The 17,735-nt window shown below is 53.7% G+C and overlaps 1 protein-coding gene across 1 annotated transcript in view; it reads right to left on the reverse strand.

Annotated features, from left to right (window-relative positions):
• The window catches only part of CYP20A1 (cytochrome P450 family 20 subfamily A member 1), a 120,432-nt gene that overhangs the window by 47,136 nt on the left and 55,561 nt on the right, over positions 1-17,735 (reverse strand). Inside the window, exon 9 of the mRNA XM_077448571.1 lies at positions 7,799-7,919. Within this exon, the coding sequence (XP_077304697.1) occupies positions 7,799-7,919 (121 nt within the window). The remainder of the gene's footprint in view (positions 1-7,798; positions 7,920-17,735) is intronic.

The raw sequence follows: 17,735 nt of genomic DNA on the forward strand, positions 1-17,735 counted from the left end.
GAGCACGGGGAGAGAGTTGAGGGAGATTTAAATGAGGTATGAAACAATGATAGTAGGGGAGATAGGGATTAAGGTTTCACTTTTTCTTCTTTATTTCTGTTTTATTCTACTTGTGGTGTTTGTCTCCCCTATGGTGGAAGAAGAGTGTAATAAGTGTGGGGAAGTGAAGGGAGGAGTGTGAGTGGGCCATGTATACCCCCTTAAGGGAGTGCCTAGATAGGTGGCGGGTTGGGGGGATAGGGAGGGAGGGGGGGTTGGAAAGGGAGAGAAGGTAGAAGGGGTCAAAAAATTTTGAATATAGGAGGATTACGGAAGGTTGAAGGTTGTACACTGTATATTTTGCACACAAACAGTAGCTCAATTGGAAGCTACTACTATAAAGATGACACACCTGCAGGGATTTTGTAAACTAGGTGGATATGGGGGGGAACACGGGTAGAATGAGATATTATAGGATATTTTTCACAAAATTTGAATTTTCACCCCCTTCTTTATTTTTTTTGCCATCATATGCTGAATAAGATACTTAATGTTGCCTCTTGGAATATAAGAGGCTTGGGGAGCCCGATTAAACGAGCAGCAGTTTTTTCTATGCTGGATAGGCATGCGATCGGTCTGGCCTGTCTGCAGGAGACAAATTTACAAAATTAACCATACCCCAATTCAAAAATAGGAGGTACCAAAATCAATACCACTCCACTCACACATCCTACTCGAGGGGAGTGTGCGTGATGATAGGAACAGGGGTGAGATTCGTCTGCAGACAGGCCAGTATTGACGAACTGGGTCGTTATATCTTTCTATATTGTGTTTGGGAGGATAAACCATATGTCCTAGCGTGTGTCTATGTACCGCCCCCGTTTAAGATGGAGGTGGTGTATAGACTAATGGACTTTTTGGCAGACAAGGAGGATGTACCGGTTATAATTTTGGGGGATTTTAATGAAGTGCTTGATAGAGGGGCTGATAGATTCCCCACTAAACTTCAATTGGGAGAGACGGGGTCAACAAGACTAAGTCACTTCCTGAAGGAAGTAGGACTGCTGGATATGTGGAGGGTGAGGAATATGAATGTAAGGCAATACTCTTGTTTTTCAAGTTCGCATTCAACACTATCCAGAATAGACCTGGCCCTGGGCAATGAGGAAGCGCTGCAAGATGTAAGAAATATAGAGTATCTGCCTAGGGGAATATCGGACCACTCATTCTTGAAAATAGTATTGAGTACAGGGGAAAAAAGAAAAATACCAGGGGGATGGAGAATAAGTCCATTCTGGCTTGAACTAATGAAGGATGTAGAAGAAATCCCAAAAAGATTAAAAGAGTTTTTAGTATTCAATATAGATACCGCTCCAACTAATACAACATGGGATACACTAAAAGCATATATTAGAGGTATTCTGATCCACCAGGTGGCTAAAATCAAACAGAAATCTAGGAGCTGGGAGGGGAAAATCAGGAAGGAAGTAATAGAGGCAGAGGAGAATTATGTTCAGGATCCTACCTATGAAAAACAAAGAATATGGTTAAATAAACAGCATGGGTATAGGTCGGCAATTATTAAAAGGGAAGAAAATAAGCGACTATTTCAGAAGCAACGCTATTTTGGGGAGGGAGAGAGTGTTGGGAGAACATTGGCCCAGTTAGTAAAAACTAATTCCCCCTCAGCTATAATCCCAGCGATTAAGTCCATGAATGGGACAGTTCTCACAAGTGAAAAGGAGATTGTAGAAACCTTCAGGGTTTTCTATGAGGAACTATATAGAACTCGAGGCCAGAGGAACGAAGAAGATATGGGCGCATTCTTGGAGAAAGTGAAACTCCCAACCCTCACTCAAGAGGAGAGGGATGATCTGGAAGCCCCTATAACCCTTAGTGAGATACAGCAGGCAGTGACTGGTATGGCTAACCAAAAGTCCCCTGGGCCAGATGGCCTACCGGTGGAACTATACAAGAAATATAGTGAAATTTTACTCCCAGAGCTACTTAGGACCTTGAAAGGGGCAAAGGTAGAGGGGAAACTGCCCGCATCTATGATGGAGGCGACCATTATTGTAATACCTAAAGAAGGAAAAGATCCTCAAGAGGTAGCTTCGTATAGGCCGATATCACTTTTATGTTCTGATGCTAAAATTCTAGCGAAGGTACTGTCAAATAGGTTAAATAAAGTCATTAATAGGCTGATACATATAGATCAGACAGGTTTTATTGCCGGACGATCAACCAGTATGAATATAAGAAGGGCATTTCTAAACATTCAGACCCCTCCGATGAACGCGGGCTCGAGGGACATCCCATCTTTGGACATGACAAAGGCTTTTGACAGTCTAGAGTGGGGGTATTTATGGCGTGTCCTGGAGGGGTGTGGGGGTCGGCCCCGCGGTCATCGGATGGATTAAAATGATGTACAGTGACCCTAGTGCAAAAGTAAGAATAAACAAAGAACAATCTGAAAGAATAGAGATGAGCAGAGGGACAAGGCAGGGGTGTCCTCTTTCCCCGCTGCTCTTTGCTATTGCAATGGAGCCGTTGGCGATCGCCATTAGGTCAGATCCTGAGATATCTGGTTTTCAAAGGGAAGAGGGTAGAGAGGAAAGAATCGCACTTTATGCAGATGATGTTCTCCTCTTTCTAGGGGATACTGGTCAATCTCTGGCGAAGGCAATTAAACTTGTAGAAGACTTGAGGATTCACGGGTTTGACAATAAACTGGGGGAAAGTCAGAGCTGCTCCAAGTAGACATCCCAGCCGCAGTGAGCGCGACTGAGATACCGCAATTAGAAGTGGTAGACTCAATGAAATATCCTGGTATATATTTAACAGCAAATTTAGAGCAGTATGTTGATAAAAATATGGTTCCGCTATTGGGTAAATTTAAGCGAAGCTGTGACGCCTGGAGTCGACTTCCCTTGTCGGTAGCGGGTCGTTGTAGCCTGATAAAGATGATATGGCTGCCACAATTGTTGTATGTTTTGCACAATGCCCCGGTTTGGATAGGGAAAAAATGGTTTAAAAAGTTTGAAACTCTTTCGGGAGTTAATTTGGAAAAGGGGACAGGCGAGAATTCGACTCCAGGCGCTACAACAGCCAATGGACAGGGGGGGGGGGGGGGGTAGGGGGATTAGCCGTGCCCAACCCTAGGAATTATTATTTAGCAGCGCAGCTGCAACATCTGGTGGGATGTGATCAGGAGGGGGGAGGGCAATCCAAATGGCAGAGCAATGCTGATAGGAGCCCCACATAAAATACTGGTGGATGCACTGGAAGCAAGTTCTTTTCAGCGCAAGGACCCCATAATAAATATGCTGAGTAAAGTATGGAGAACGGTAAAAAAGATGTTGGGATGTACAGGTTGGTCAGAATACACGCCCCTGTGGGATAACAAGAACTTGCAGGAAATATTGTTAAATTGGGAGAATTAACACATGGGAGAAGAAAGGAATAGTTAGGCTGGGTCAAATTTACGACGGTAGAATTTTGAAAATATTTACGGACCTAAAAAGGGAATATGACCTATCGCAACAGACATTCTTTCGATATCTACAGCTCCGGCACGCTCTGAAAGCGCAGTTTGGTCCACAGATCCCTGAGTGGGACAATATATCCTTATCCCAGGAGATAATTAAAATAGATAAATCTAGGGGAGTTATATCTACCCTTTATGGGTTACTAGGCAGGGGTCTTAAAATAGAACCTGGCTTAGCCAAGCAAAAGAAGAAGTGGGAAGAGGACGTAGGAGAGATCACAGAGGAACAGTGGAAGAGAATACTGGAACTGGGGCCTCTATTATCGGTCTCCCCATCACAGAAAGTGTCACACCTGATGCTGATATACAGGGCCTATTACACTCCCAAGAGGCTGTTCTTGTTTGGAAGGACGGACGGACGCCAACTGCCCTAGATGCCGAGGCTATGGGGACCTTCTACATATGATGTGGAGGTGCCCAAAGCTGTTTCGATATTGGGAAGGAACAGTAGAAATTATAAACAAAACATTTGGGATCAAGCTGGACCTGGACCCTAAAACCTGTATACTAGGATACAGGAAAATGCCGGGCGAACAGAAAAGTACTACGCTTGCAGTTATACGTTGCTTATTTCAAGCGCGGAAACTGATAGCACAGAAATGGCAGTCCGAGAGCGCACCTCTTGTGAGTGAATGGACCCAGGTTATCAATGATTTAATATGGAAGGAGAAAATTGTATATATACGTAGAGGAAACCTTATAGGGTTTGAGAAAATATGGAGGCCGTGGCTGAATGAAAAAGGGTATCCACCTGATCAGCAATAGTAGTAGAGGAAAAAAGGCAAATAAAGTACAAGGCAGCTTAAAAACCATGGAATACAGGTTTGGAAATTAGCCTAGAGATAATAAAGATCAACCCAGAAAAAGAGGGACACTAGGGGAGGGAGGGATGGGCTGGGAGAAGAGGGGGGGTAATAGAATGTGGGTTAAATTAAAACAGAAAGTGTGAATTTGTATAGTGGATAAAGTTAACTGCCGTGTATATAATCTGTTTTTAATGAAATTTTTGTACAGTGGAAAAAAATAAAGAGAATCCAAAGTAAAAAAAAATTGTTTGGATATATTTGTCCAAGTCTTTTCCAAATAGCCGCTCCCCATGAAAAGGGAGCCCAATTAGGAGGTTTTTTCATGGTGCTTCAGCTGACCAATTTAACCACAGGATTCTACGTATATGCACAAGCAAAAGCGTAAGGTGGGAGGCCTGGTGAATAGAATCTTTAATAGCATCTTTGGCAAAGCATAATGCTTTTGGTAGTTCAGCTAATTCCAGAGCTTGTTGTGCAGGAACCTCTCTAAGGGCCTGTTTAAATTGGTCCTTTAGGGATTGACAGAAGCCTATTGCAGCGACTGCAGGTTAAGTAACACCACCTGACAAGAAAAAAAAAAGTGGGATTTTAACAGGGATTCCAACTTTTTATCAGTTGGATTAATAAGCATTTGTGCATGGTCTATAAGACAAGTTATGCTTTTATTCACACTGGAAATCACAGTGTCAACGGCTGGTACTTTCCATTTTTTGGAGAATTTCTCCTCCAGGAGAAGAGAATTGAAAATCTCTTAGGAGGGAGAAAATGCTTATCCGGGTGATCCCATCAGCTGTTCTAGTAATGCATGAAAACGCATGCAAAGGCTGAGAAGGTTTTAAGGAACCCAAGGAAGAAACCGAGCTTTCAGGAGACTGCGTTAGGGGCAGCATGAAAGTGGAATGAACCATCTCCGTAAGAGTTTGTATCAGCAATTTCTCAGATTGTGAGCCTGAAAGGTTCATCTACCATTGTTTTCCTCCACAGAGGAATCATCAGTTTGTATTTCCTCCTGTTCAACTGAGGGCAACACCTCATCCCGAGCCCACTGTTCCCCTTGCAAAGGTTCTGAAGTAGGGGAGGGGGGGGGGGGGGGATCTAGCACACTTCCTATCCATTTGAATGGAGGATGCAATTAAAGCCGCTAATCTTCCTTCCAGACCCTGCAGGGTGGGAGGAAAGGACATCTTCAGTCACATATAAAATGGCTGAGATGTGAGAAGCAGTTGCACAATCAATTTGTTCCAATGGCTCACCCTGGCTTGCCATAACTGGTAATTCAGGCAAGGATGACAGCGTTAAAAATGAGACTCGAGATTCTAACGCCTGGGGGTGAAACCTTTAGTACTTTTTTGGTCTTTTTTGGTAGGCATAGTCCTAAGTGCAAAAACAGAGGCACTATACAATTGCACTTAAATCGCTTCCTGTATCAGGCATGCCAGTTTGCAACTCACGTGTCCCATGGCTCCCGTGTCCCTGTGTGCAGGCTGCTCGTTTCCTCCTCGTCAGACAAGGATAGACCGTCACAGCTGTAATTTTATCTGTTTTGCCTGCTGTGCGTCCTCGTTCACGGCACATGTTTAGGCCCCGCCCCCTCCGAAAAAATTCTGCTCTTTTTACATTTAAAAATGTTCCCATGCGCAGCGTTTTCAGGTCCACAAACCCAACACGAGGAAGGGGAGGGGAGGCAGAGACCTGTCCAGCAGCAGGCACCCAACAGTAACAATACTAGCAGTACCAGCGGGACCTCCACACCCTCCGTGGTGGGGGGTGATCTAAGGGGTTACAGCTCTGATGTTCCCCTAACCTCTGGTCCCTTCAAGCGGGAGAAAGAAAACATTTGGCAGATTTTACTTGATAAAACTCTCCCTCCACACGCTGCTGCGGCCACACACAGACTGAGCTTTACAGTGAAGACAACAGAGTAAGGTGTGTGCATAGACTCCCTCTAGTGGAGAATTAAGGCATGACAAAAAAATTTCCACAAAGAGGAATATATAGGTGTTAGTACCTACGCTTGTTCCCTTACCTTATCCCCACTGCAGGATTTGCTGAATTAACAGGCAATCCAACCTTCACCCATCACGGCTGGCTGTGTTTAGAAAACCTTCAAGGACCGGGTCCCCAATATTGGGGTTATAACTCCCTTTCACCTGTAAAAGCACCTCATCAGGAAAGCTTTAGTTAGTTAAGGGTAACAAGACCTAAGCCTGGGTTCCTGGGGCCCTACAAAGAGGCGTTACAGGCAAAACCTTGTGTTTTGGATACAAGACACCAGGTACCATCCTTTTGGCACTTTGGATGGATCTGGTCTTTATGGAGGCTATTTAAATCCAGCATGGATCCCTCCTGGAGCTCCTAGGAGCACATTTTCACTCGTGACCAACACCTTAGACACTGGCAAAAAAAAACTGATGTGCTCCTAAAAAAGGAGGAGGGGTTATATAGGGAGTGAACTTCTTGGATTGGGTATACCAGTGTCCATCACATGAAGGTGGCCTATAACCCATTAAGTAATTACTTAAGGCTCTGTGTCGAGTGATATACGATAAAGAAAAAAAAAAAAAGGTTTCTGTAAAACATGAACTGGAATTTAAGGTTTGAGATGTATTCTTAGAATGGGCAACCTGCAAGGCATCAACTGGTGAGGTGGCTATGTGTAATTCTGTAATTATACTACAGTTAAAAAAAAAAAAAAAAAGTCCAGCCTGAGCTTTTTAGGCTGGGTTTCTCCTAAGGGTCACAGGAGTGCAAGTCGCTTTGCACTCCTGTGACCCGTTTTCAGCTGAGTTTCTGAATTCTGCTCTCCGCTGATGTCACCAGGATCAGCTGAGGCAGCGCATCATCCCGACTTAGGACGTCTGGATCCGGCAGCTGCCTGGACTGATGGTGAGCCGCTGAGACAGCCACTCCCCGCCTCCCCACAGCTCAGCGGATCAATGAGCATGGAGGAGCAGAGCAGGAGAGATGCTGACTGTTAGTAGATCCTCGGCTCAGGAAAGTGAGAACCAAGCCATCGGCAGTGTTCGGTGGTTGGTTCTCAGTGAAGAGGCAGTGGGGTCAGATGCAGCTTCGGTCTGAGGCTGCATCCACCTAGCCAAAGTATGAATGTGCAAAAAAAAAAAAAAAAAAAAAAAAAAAAAAAAACATGAGGCATAGCAAGACTGACAGCCACAAGCATGACACACAGAGGCAGATGATGGGACTTGTAATTTTGCAACAGCTGGAGGTCCACTAATTGCATATCCCTGGTCTACAGGTTGAGGGGGATGATGTACTTCACTGGCTACATCATCAATTTCTCCATGGGAAACCAAAGGAGCATGAATATATTTTTCTCAAACAATCAGTGTTCCCTAACCTTTGTTTTAGACCCCAGTTGACCGCCTCAACGCAAGGATTTTGCACATCTGACAGTGTGGTGAACACGATCATGGAAAATTAAAAATTAAAAAAAAACAAAGCCAACCTGAGCTGGTCTAATTTCTCCACTGTGATGGGCCCTTTCCCAAGGACCTGGGTCACTTCCTTGTACAACTTTTCCTGAACACCTTCTGTGGTTGTTAAGAAATAAATGGCCCATGTGCACACTAGAAAACAAAGTCAATGGCAGGGTATCACAATAAAGGTTACATGTTTCTATAAAAAAAAAAAAAAAAAAAAAAAAAAAAAAGAAGAAGTAAACTCCCATAAAAGACAGCAGAACAGAATCTGCCAGTTTTGAAGCTGGCTATGTCTGACAAACTGCTTGCATCCATCCAATAAGGAACATTTCAAACAGAAGGCCCGACAGGCCATTTAATGTGGCCCTCGCACCTCCCCTGTAGCTGTGATACGCCCTCTTCTTCGACCCCACCTCATTTCAGCAGTCGGCAGCAGTTAGGAGCATGAAATTGTCTTGGTATGCTGAAACCTCTTCTCTTCACTGGAATTAAGAGGCCAAGCCCAACCCCTGAAGAACAACCCCACACCATATAATGGAAAAATTCCCTTGTGTTTTTTTTTTATCACCAAGAAATTGTGCAAAGATCATTAATTAACATTCTTTTGTTACATGGGAGTTGTAAAAAACTGAGCTCTGGCATTTACATGAAAATGACAAAACAATTATGGAACTACATATTGTATGAAATCCTAATAAAATTGCATTTTACTGCAAAATATGGTCTTCCACATAAATCCCTACATGTTTTGACCCTTCTAATTATGGTCTTCTTCTAGGGGGCAGGTGGGCATTTTATTCTATGCAGAGAAAAAAGGAAGTATTTTACATTTTAGTAATAATTTGATTTGTTTGCCAGTATAACTAATCACACAAATAAATGTATATTTACCAATCAATGATGGAAGAGAGAAAAACACGTCCTATAGCCAGAGATGAACGTTTACACCCTACCCCTCTAAGACTTGATTCCCTATATACAGCATCTTCGGTTGCGAAGGAACTGTTCTAATAAGGAGTCGTTTAGACAAGAAGCTGGTAAACTCCAGGGCAGAATATTAGCCTGGGGATATAGTCGTTCATGCCTACAGAAGGCTTACAATAAAACTATTGGTCAGTCATATCAAAATCTCTTATTCCAACCAAAATCCAAAAGGAATTCCAATTTTGATCCTATAAGGATCATTATGCGCTATTCAAGTCAACACAGAAATTAGAGAAATTATTAAAAAAAAACATTGGTTGATTCTGACAGGCGACCAAAGAGTAGAGCAATTTATATCAACTAACCCTTTGATTACTTATAAAACGCGCTTCTTTGATTAAAGATAAATTGGTTCAGCGTGAATATAAGGTTAAATCCATAAAAAAAAAAAATAATAATTGTCCTATATATCAGTGGTCATCAACCCTGTCCTCCGGGCCCCCTAACAGGCCAGGTTTGCAAGATAACTGAAATACATCACAGGTGATATCATTTGCTGCTCAGTGATTGCAGTATTCTAGCCTGCATCTCCCCAAGGTAATACATAAAACCTGGCCTGTTAGTGGGCCCTGAGGACAGGGTTGATGACCACTGCTATATATGGTTCCTTCCCCTGTGGACATTGTTCACACTCTTACCTTATTAGGAGAGAGAAGTCTTTCCTACAGAGGCGGCTCTAGGATTTGTGAGGCCTTAGGCAAAACTTACACATGAGGCCCCAATCACGCCCATAATGGGAAAAAAATTCAAGCAATAAAAATGGCTGCAAAAAGATGCACAGATCTAGCAAAAAGTTCATCTGCACCACTTCCAGGGCACCCTCCTCACCCATCAGACATATGCAGCCATTAAAACATCTGGGGCCCACCAAGGTGGCAACCCCTCTAAGAATGTCCTGTGTCTTGGGAGAATGGGGAGGAGATGTCACTGAACCATTCCATATCTGCAGAGGAAGTAGAGCGGGGGGATCCCAGCACAGTGCAGGGGAGCAAGAGTGCGGAGGGGAGACAGAGAGGAGAGGAGAGAGAGGGGGAGGGGAAGAGAGAGATTGTGGAGAGATAGGGGGTGGGAAAGAGAGAGAGGGGGAGGGGAGCAAGACATTGTGAGTGAGAGGGGGAGAGGGGGGTGAGAGAGGGGTAGATAAAGGGTGCACAAAAGGGGGAGAGAGTGGTGGAAAGAGGAGGGGAGGGGGTGAGAGAGGGAGGAGAGAGAGAGAGAGAGGGGGAGGAGAGAAAGGGTGGGCAAGAGGGGGAAGAGGGAAGGGAGAGAGGGAGGGAGGGAAGAGAGGAGAGGGGGAGGGAAGAGAGGAGAGGGGGAGGAAAGAGAGGAGAGGGGGAGGAAAGAGAGGAGAGGGGGAGGAAAGGGAGGAGAGAGGGAGGAAAGGGAGGAGAGAGGGAGGAAAGGGAGGAGAGAGGGAGGAAAGGGAGGAGAGAGGGAGGAAAGGGAGGAGAGAGGGAGGAAAGGGAGGAGAGAGGGAGGGATGGAAGGGAGGATAGAGGGAGGGAGGGAAGGGAGGATAGAGGGAGGGAGGGAAGGGAGGATAGAGGGGAGGGAGGGAAGGGAGGAGAGAGGGTGGGGAGGAGAGACGGAGGGATGGAGAGGGAGGGAAGGGGGGATAGGAGGGGAGGAGGAGAGAGGGAAGGAGGGGAGGGAGGAAGGAAGGGAAGGGAGAAAAGGGAGGGAGGGAAGGGAGGGAGGGGGAGAGAGGAGAAAGAGAAGGGAGGGAGGAGAGAGGGAGGAGGAGAGGGAGGAAAGGGAGGGGGAAGAGAGGGAAGGAAGAGGGAAGGAGAGAGCGAGGGAAGGGGGAAGAGAGCAAGGGAAGGGGGAAGAGAGGATGGGAGGGAAGGTAGGAGAGAGGATGGGAGGGAAGGTAGGAGAGAGGAAGGGAGGGAAGGTAGGAGAGAGGAAGGGAGGGAAGGGAGGAGAGAGGAAGGGAGGAGAGAGGAAGGGAGGAGAGAGGAAGGGAGGGAAGGGAGGAGAGAGGAAGGGAGGGGGGAGGGAGAGAGGGAGGGGGAGGGAGAGAGGAAAGGAAGGAGGGGGAGGGAGAGAGGAAAGGAAGGAAGGGAAGAGAGAGAGGGACGGAAGGGAAGGGACAGAGAGAGGGACAGAGAGAGGGAAGGAAGGGAAGGGACAGAGAGAGGGAAGGAAGGGAAGGGACAGAGAGAGGGAAGGAAGGGAAGGGACAGAGAGAGGGAAGGAAGGGAAGGGACAGAGAGAGGGAAGGAAGGGAAGGGACAGAGAGAGGGAAGGAAGGGAAGGGACAGAGAGAGGGAAGGAAGGGAAGGACAGAGAGAGGGAAGGAAGGGAAGGACAGAGAGAGGGAAGGAAGGGGGGAGAGAGGGAAGGAAGGGAGGGAGAGAGGAAGGAAGGGAGGGAGAGAGGGAAGGAATGGAGGGGAGAGAGGGAAGGAATGGGAGGGGAGAGAGGGAGGGAAGGAAGGGAGAGAGGGAGGGAAGGAAGGGAGAGAGGGAGGGAAGGAAGGGAGAGAGGGAGGGAAGGAAGGGAGAGAGGGAGGGAAGGTAGATAGAGAGGGAAGGGAAGGGGAGGGAAGGGAGAGAGGGAGGGAAGGGAGAGAGGGAGGTAAGGGAGAGAGGGAGGTAAGGGAGAGAGGGAAGGAAGGGAGAGAGGGAAGGGAGAGAGGGAGGGAGAGAAGAAAGGAAGGGGGATAGAGGGAAGGGAGAGAGGGAGGGGTGAGAGCGAGGGAGGGGTGAGAGGAGGGAGGGGTGAGAGCGAGGGAGGGGTGAGAGCGAGGGAGGGGAGTGAGGGAGGGAAGGGAGTGAGAGAGGGGAGAGAGCGAGGGAAGGGAGTGGGGGAAGGGAGTGAGGGAGGGAGGAGGGAAGGGAGTGAGAGAGGGAGAGAGCGAGGGAAGGGAGTGAGGGGGGAGAGAGGAGGGAAGGGAGTGAGGGAGGGGAGAGAGCGAGGGAAGGGAGCGAGGGAGGGAGGGAGGGAGGGGAGAGAGCGAGGGAGGGGAGAGAGAGAGGGAGGGGAGAGAGCGAGGGGGAGGGGAGAGAGCGAGGGAAGGGAGCGAGGGAGGGAGAGAGAGAGGAAGGGCGAGGGAGGGGAGAGCGAGGGAAGGGAGCGAGAGGGGAGAGCGAGGAAGGGAGTGAGAGAGGGGAGAGAGCGAGGGAAGGGAGTGAGGGAGGGGAGAGAGCGAGGGAAGGGAGTGAGGGAGGGGAGAGAGCGAGGGAGGGGAGAGAGCGAGGGAAGGGAGCGAGGGAAGGGAGCGAGAGAGGGGAGAGAGCGAGGGAAGGGAGCGAGGGAAGGGAGTGAGAGAGGGGAGAGAGCGAGGGAAGGGAGAGAGCGAGGGAGGGGAGAGAGCGAGGGAGGGGAGAGAGCGAGGGAAGGGAGCGAGGGAGGGAGAGAGCGAGGGAAGGGAGTGAGAGAGGGGAGAGAGCGAGGGAAGGGGTGAGAGAGGGGAGAGAGCGAGGGAAGGGAGTGAGGGAGGGGAGAGAGCGAGGGAAGGGAGTGAGGAGGGAGGGGAGAGAGCGAGGGAGGGGAGAGAGCGAGGGAAGGGAGCGAGGGAGGGGAGAGAGCGAGGGAAGGGAGCGAGAGAGGGGAGAGAGCGAGGGAAGGGAGTGAGGGAAGGGAGTGAGAGAGGGGAGAGAGCGAGGGAGGGGAGAGAGCGAGGGAGGGGAGGGAGAGAGCGAGGAGGGGAGAGAGAGAGGAGGGGGGGAGAGAGAGAGCGAGGGAGGGGAGAGAGCGAGGGAGGGGAGAGAGCGAGGGAGGGGAGAGAGCGAGGAGGGGAGAGAGCGAGGGAGGGGAGAGAGCGGAGGGAGGGGAGAGAGCGAGGGAGGGGAGAGAGCGAGGGAGGGGAGAGAGCGAGGGAGGGGAGAGAAGGGAGGGGAGTGAGGGAGGGAAGGGAGTGAGAGAGGGGAGAGAGCGAGGGAAGGGAGTGAGAGAGGGGAGAGAGCGAGGGAAGGGAGTGAGAGAGGGGAGAGAGCGAGGGAAGGGAGTGAGGGAGGGAAGGGAGTGAGGGAGGGGAGAGAGCGAGGGAAGGGAGTGAGAGAGGGGAGAGAGCGAGGGAAGGGAGTGAGAGAGGGGAGAGAGCGAGGGAAGGGAGTGAGAGAGGGGAGAGAGCGAGGGAAGGGAGTGAGGGAGGGAAGGGAGTGAGGGAGGGGAGAGAGCGAGGGGAGAGAGCGAGGAGGGGAGAGAGCGAGGGAGGGGAGAGAGCGAGGGAGGGGAGAGAGCGAGGGAGGGGAGAGAGCGAGGGAGGGGAGAGAGCGAGGGAGGGGAGAGAGCGAGGGAGGGGAGAGAGCGAGGGAGGGGAGAGAGCGAGGGAGGGGAGAGAGCGAGGGAGGGGAGAGAGCGAGGGAGGGGAGAGAGCGAGGGAGGGGAGAGAGCGAGGGAAGGGAGCGAGGGAGGGGAGAGAGCGAGGGAAGGGAGCGAGGGAGGGGAGAGAGCGAGGGAAGGGAGCGAGGGAGGGGAGAGAGCGAGGGAAGGGAGTGAGAGAGGGGAGAGAGCGAGGAAGGGAGTGAGAGAGGGGAGAGAGCGAGGGAAGGGAGTGAGGGAGGGGAGAGAGCGAGGGAAGGGAGTGAGGGAGGGGAGAGAGCGAGGGAAGGGGAGTGAGGGAGGGGAGAGAGCGAGGGAGGGGAGAGAGCGAGGGAAGGGAGCGAGGGAGGGGAGAGAGCGAGGGAAGGGAGCGAGAGAGGGGAGAGAGCGAGGGAAGGGAGTGAGGGAAGGGAGTGAGAGAGGGGAGAGAGCGAGGGAAGGGAGAGAGCGAGGGAGGGGAGAGAGCGAGGGAAGGGAGCGAGGGAGGGGAGAGAGCGAGGGAAGGGAGTGAGAGAGGGGAGAGAGCGAGGGAAGGGAGTGAGAGAGGGGAGAGAGCGAGGGAAGGGAGTGAGGGAGGGGAGAGAGCGAGGGAAGGGAGTGAGGGAGGGGAGAGAGCGAGGGAGGGGAGAGAGCGAGGGAAGGGAGCGAGGGAGGGGAGAGAGCGAGGGAAGGGAGCGAGAGAGGGGAGAGAGCGAGGGAAGGGAGTGAGGGAAGGGAGTGAGAGAGGGGAGAGAGCGAGGGAAGGGAGTGAGGGAGGGGAGAGAGTGAGGGAGGGGAGAGAGCGAGGGAGGGGAGAGAGCGAGGGAGGGGAGAGAGCGAGGGAGGGGAGAGAGCGAGGGAGGGGAGTGAGGGAGGGAAGCGAGTGAGAGAGGGGAGAGAGCGAGGGAAGGGAGCGAGGGAGGGGAGAGAGCGAGGGAAGGGAGCGAGAGAGGGGAGAGAGCGAGGGAAGGGAGTGAGGGAAGGGAGTGAGAGAGGGGAGAGAGCGAGGGAAGGGAGTGAGGGAGGGGAGAGAGTGAGGGAGGGAGAGAGTGAGGGAGGGGAGAGAGTGAGGGAGGGGAGAGAGCGAGGGAGGGGAGAGAGCGAGGGAGGGGAGAGAGCGAGGGAGGGGGAGAGCGAGGGAGGGGAGTGAGGGAGGGAAGCGAGTGAGAGAGGGGAGAGAGCGAGGGAAGGGAGTGAGAGAGGGGAGAGAGCGAGGGAAGGGAGTGAGAGAGGGGAGAGAGCGAGGGAAGGGAGTGAGGGAGGGGAGAGAGCGAGGGAAGGGAGTGAGGGAGGGAGAGAGAGAGGGAAGGGAGAGAGGGAGGGAGAGAAGAAAGGGAAGGGGGATAGAGGGAAGGGAGAGAGGGAGGGGTGAGAGCGAGGGAGGGGTGAGAGCGAGGGAGGGGTGAGAGCGAGGGAGGGGTGAGAGCGAGGGAGGGGTGAGAGCGAGGGAGGGGTGAGAGCGAGGGAGGGGAGTGAGGGAGGGAAGGGAGTGAGAGAGGGGAGAGAGCGAGGGAAGGGAGTGAGAGAGGGGAGAGAGCGAGGGAAGGGAGTGAGGGAGGGAAGGGAGTGAGGGAGGGGAGAGAGCGAGGGAAGGGAGTGAGAGAGGGGAGAGAGAGCGAGGGAAGGGAGTGAGAGAGGGGAGAGAGCGAGGGAAGGGAGTGAGGGAGGGGAGAGAGCGAGGGAAGGGAGTGAGGGAGGGGAGAGAGCGAGGGAAGGGAGTGAGGGAGGGGAGAGAGCGAGGGAGGGGAGAGAGCGAGGGAGGGGAGAGAGCGAGGGAGGGAGAGAGCGAGGGAGGGGAGAGAGCGAGGGAGGGGAGAGAGCGAGGGAGGGGAGAGAGCGAGGGAGGGGAGAGAGCGAGGGAGGGGAGAGAGCGAGGGAGGGGAGAGAGCGAGGGAGGGGAGAGAGCGAGGGAAGGGAGCGAGGGAGGGGAGAGAGCGAGGGAAGGGAGCGAGGGAGGGGAGAGAGCGAGGGAAGGGAGCGAGAGAGGGGAGAGAGCGAGGGAAGGGAGTGAGAGAGGGGAGAGAGCGAGGGAAGGGAGTGAGGGAGGGGAGAGAGCGAGGGAAGGGAGTGAGGGAGGGGAGAGAGCGAGGGAGGGGAGAGAGCGAGGGAAGGGAGCGAGGGAGGGGAGAGAGCGAGGGAAGGGAGCGAGAGAGGGGAGAGAGCGAGGGAAGGGAGCGAGGGAAGGGAGTGAGAGAGGGGAGAGAGCGAGGGAAGGGAGAGAGCGAGGGAGGGGAGAGAGCGAGGGAGGGGAGAGAGCGAGGGAAGGGAGCGAGGGAGGGGAGAGAGCGAGGGAAGGGAGTGAGAGAGGGAGAGAGCGAGGGAAGGGAGTGAGAGAGGGAGAGAGCGAGGGAAGGGAGTGAGGGAGGGGAGAGAGCGAGGGAAGGGAGTGAGGGAGGGGAGAGAGCGAGGGAGGGGAGAGAGCGAGGGAAGGGAGCGAGGGAGGGGAGAGCGAGGGAAGGGAGCGAGGAGGGGAGAGAGCGAGGGAAGGGAGGGAGGGAAGGGAGTGAGGGAGGGGAGAGAGCGAGGGAGGGGAGAGAGCGAGGGAAGGGAGCGAGGGAGGGGAGAGAGTGAGGGAAGGGAGCGAGAGAGGGGAGAGAGCGAGGGAAGGGAGCGAGAGAGGGGAGAGAGCGAGGGAAGGGAGCGAGAGAGGGGGAGAGAGCGAGGGAAGGGAGGGAGGGAAGGGAGCGAGGGAGGGGAGAGAGCGAGGGAGGGGAGAGAGCGAGGGAGGGGAGAGAGCGAGGGAGGGGAGAGAGCGAGGGAGGGGAGAGAGCGAGGGAAGGGAGTGAGAGAGGGGAGAGAGCGAGGGAAGGGAGTGAGGGAGGGGAGAGAGCGAGGGAGGGGAGAGCGAGGGAGGGGAGAGAGCGAGGGAGGGGAGTGAGGGAGGGAAGGGAGTGAGAGAGGGGAGAGAGCGAGGGAAGGGAGTGAGAGAGGGGAGAGAGCGAGGGAAGGGAGTGAGGGAGGGGAGAGAGCGAGGGAAGGGAGTGAGGGAGGGGAGAGAGCGAGGGAAGGGAGTGAGGGAGGGGAGAGAGCGAGGGAAGGGAGTGAGGGAGGGGAGAGAGCGAGGGAAGGAGTGAGTGAGGGAGGGGAGAGAGCGAGGGAAGGGAGTGAGAGAGGGGAGAGAGCGAGGGAAGGGAGTGAGAGAGGGGAGAGAGCGAGGGAAGGGAGTGAGAGAGGGGAGAGAGCGAGGGAAGGGAGCGAGGGAGGGAAGGGAGCGAGGGAGGGGAGAGAGCGAGGGAGGGGAGAGAGCGAGGGAGGGGAGAGAGCGAGGGAGGGGAGAGAGCGAGGGAGGGGAGAGAAGGGAGGGAGGGGAGAGAAGGGAGGGATGGGAGAGAAGGGAGGGATGGGAGAGAAGGGAGGGAAAGGAGAGAGAGAGGGGTGGGAAGGGGTAAGGGAGAGGAGTGTGGTGAGAGGGGGAGGGAGAGGGGGGTAAGAGAAAGAGGGGGGAGGGAGGGAGAGGGGGAGAGGGGTAAGAGAGAGGGGGGAGGGAGTGAAAGATAGAGGGGGAGAGAGGGGGTAAGAGAGAGAGAGGGGGGAAGTGAGAAATGGGGGGGTGAGGGAAAGGGGGTGAGAGAGATCTAGAGATCTGTCCCTGTCTGTAGCCCCTGGGGGGGGGGCAAAGAGCAGGGAGAAGCTGTAGAGTGCTGGGGGGTGGGGACCGGAGAGTGCTGGGGGTGGGGACTGGAGAGTGCTGGGGGGTGGGGCTGGAGGGTGCTGGGGGCCAGAGAATGCTGGGGGGCAGAGAGTGCTGGGGGCCAGAGAATGCTCGGGGTGGGGGGCGGAGAGTGCTGTAGGCCAGAGAATGCTCGGGGTGGGGGGTGGAGAGTGCTGGGGGCCAGAGAATGCTCGGGGTGGGGGGCGAAGAGTGCTGGGGGCCAGAGAATGCTCGGGGTGGGGGGCGGAGAGTGCTGGGGGCCAGAGAATGCTTGGGGTGGGGGGGCGGAGAGTGCTGGGGGCCAGAGAATGCTCGGGGTGGGGGGCGGAGAGTGCTGGGGGCCAGAGAGTACTGGGGGGTGGGGGGCAGAGAGTGCTGGGGGTGGGGGCCAGAGATTACTGGGGGTGGGGCCAGAGAGTGCTGGGGGCCAGAGAGTGCTGGGGGCCAGAGAGTGCTGGGGGCCAGAGAGTGCTGGGGGCCAGAGAGTGCTGGTGGGTGGGGGCCAGAGATTGCTGGGGGGTGGGGGGCGGGGAGTGCTGGGGGCCAGAGAGTGCTGGGGGCCAGAGAGTGCTGGTGGGTGGGGGCCAGAGATTGCTGGGGGGTGGGGGGGCGGGGAGTGCTGGGGGCCAGAGAGTGCTGGGGGTGGGGGCCAGAGATTACTGGGGGTGGGGGCAGAGAGTGCTGGGGGCCAGAGAGTGCTGGGGGGTGGGGGCCAGAGATTGCTGGGGGGTGGGGGGCAGGGAGTGCTGGGGGGTGGGGGGCAGGGAGTGCTGGGGGCCAGAGAGTGCTGGGGGGTGGGGGCCGGAGAGTGCTGGGGGTGGAGGGTGGAGAGTGCTGGGGGTGGAGGGTGGAGAGTGCTGGGGGTGGAGGGTGGAGAGTGCTGGGGGTGGAGGGTGGAGAGTGCTGGGGGTGGAGGGTGGAGAGTGCTGGGGGTGGAGGGTGGAGAGTGCTGGGGGTGTGGGGTGGAGAGTGCTGGGGGCCAGAGAGAGCCGCAGGGGGTGTAGGGTGGAGAGTGCTGGGGGCCAGATAGTGCTAAGGGTGGGGGGTGAAGAGTGCTGGGGGGGAGCTTGAGAGGGGAG

The sequence above is a fragment of the Lithobates pipiens genome, unplaced genomic scaffold, assembly GCF_037356315.1.
Source record: "Lithobates pipiens isolate NorthernLeopardFrog02 unplaced genomic scaffold, aLitPip1_a1.2 Scaffold_22, whole genome shotgun sequence".
Classification (NCBI taxonomy): domain Eukaryota; kingdom Metazoa; phylum Chordata; class Amphibia; order Anura; family Ranidae; genus Lithobates; species Lithobates pipiens.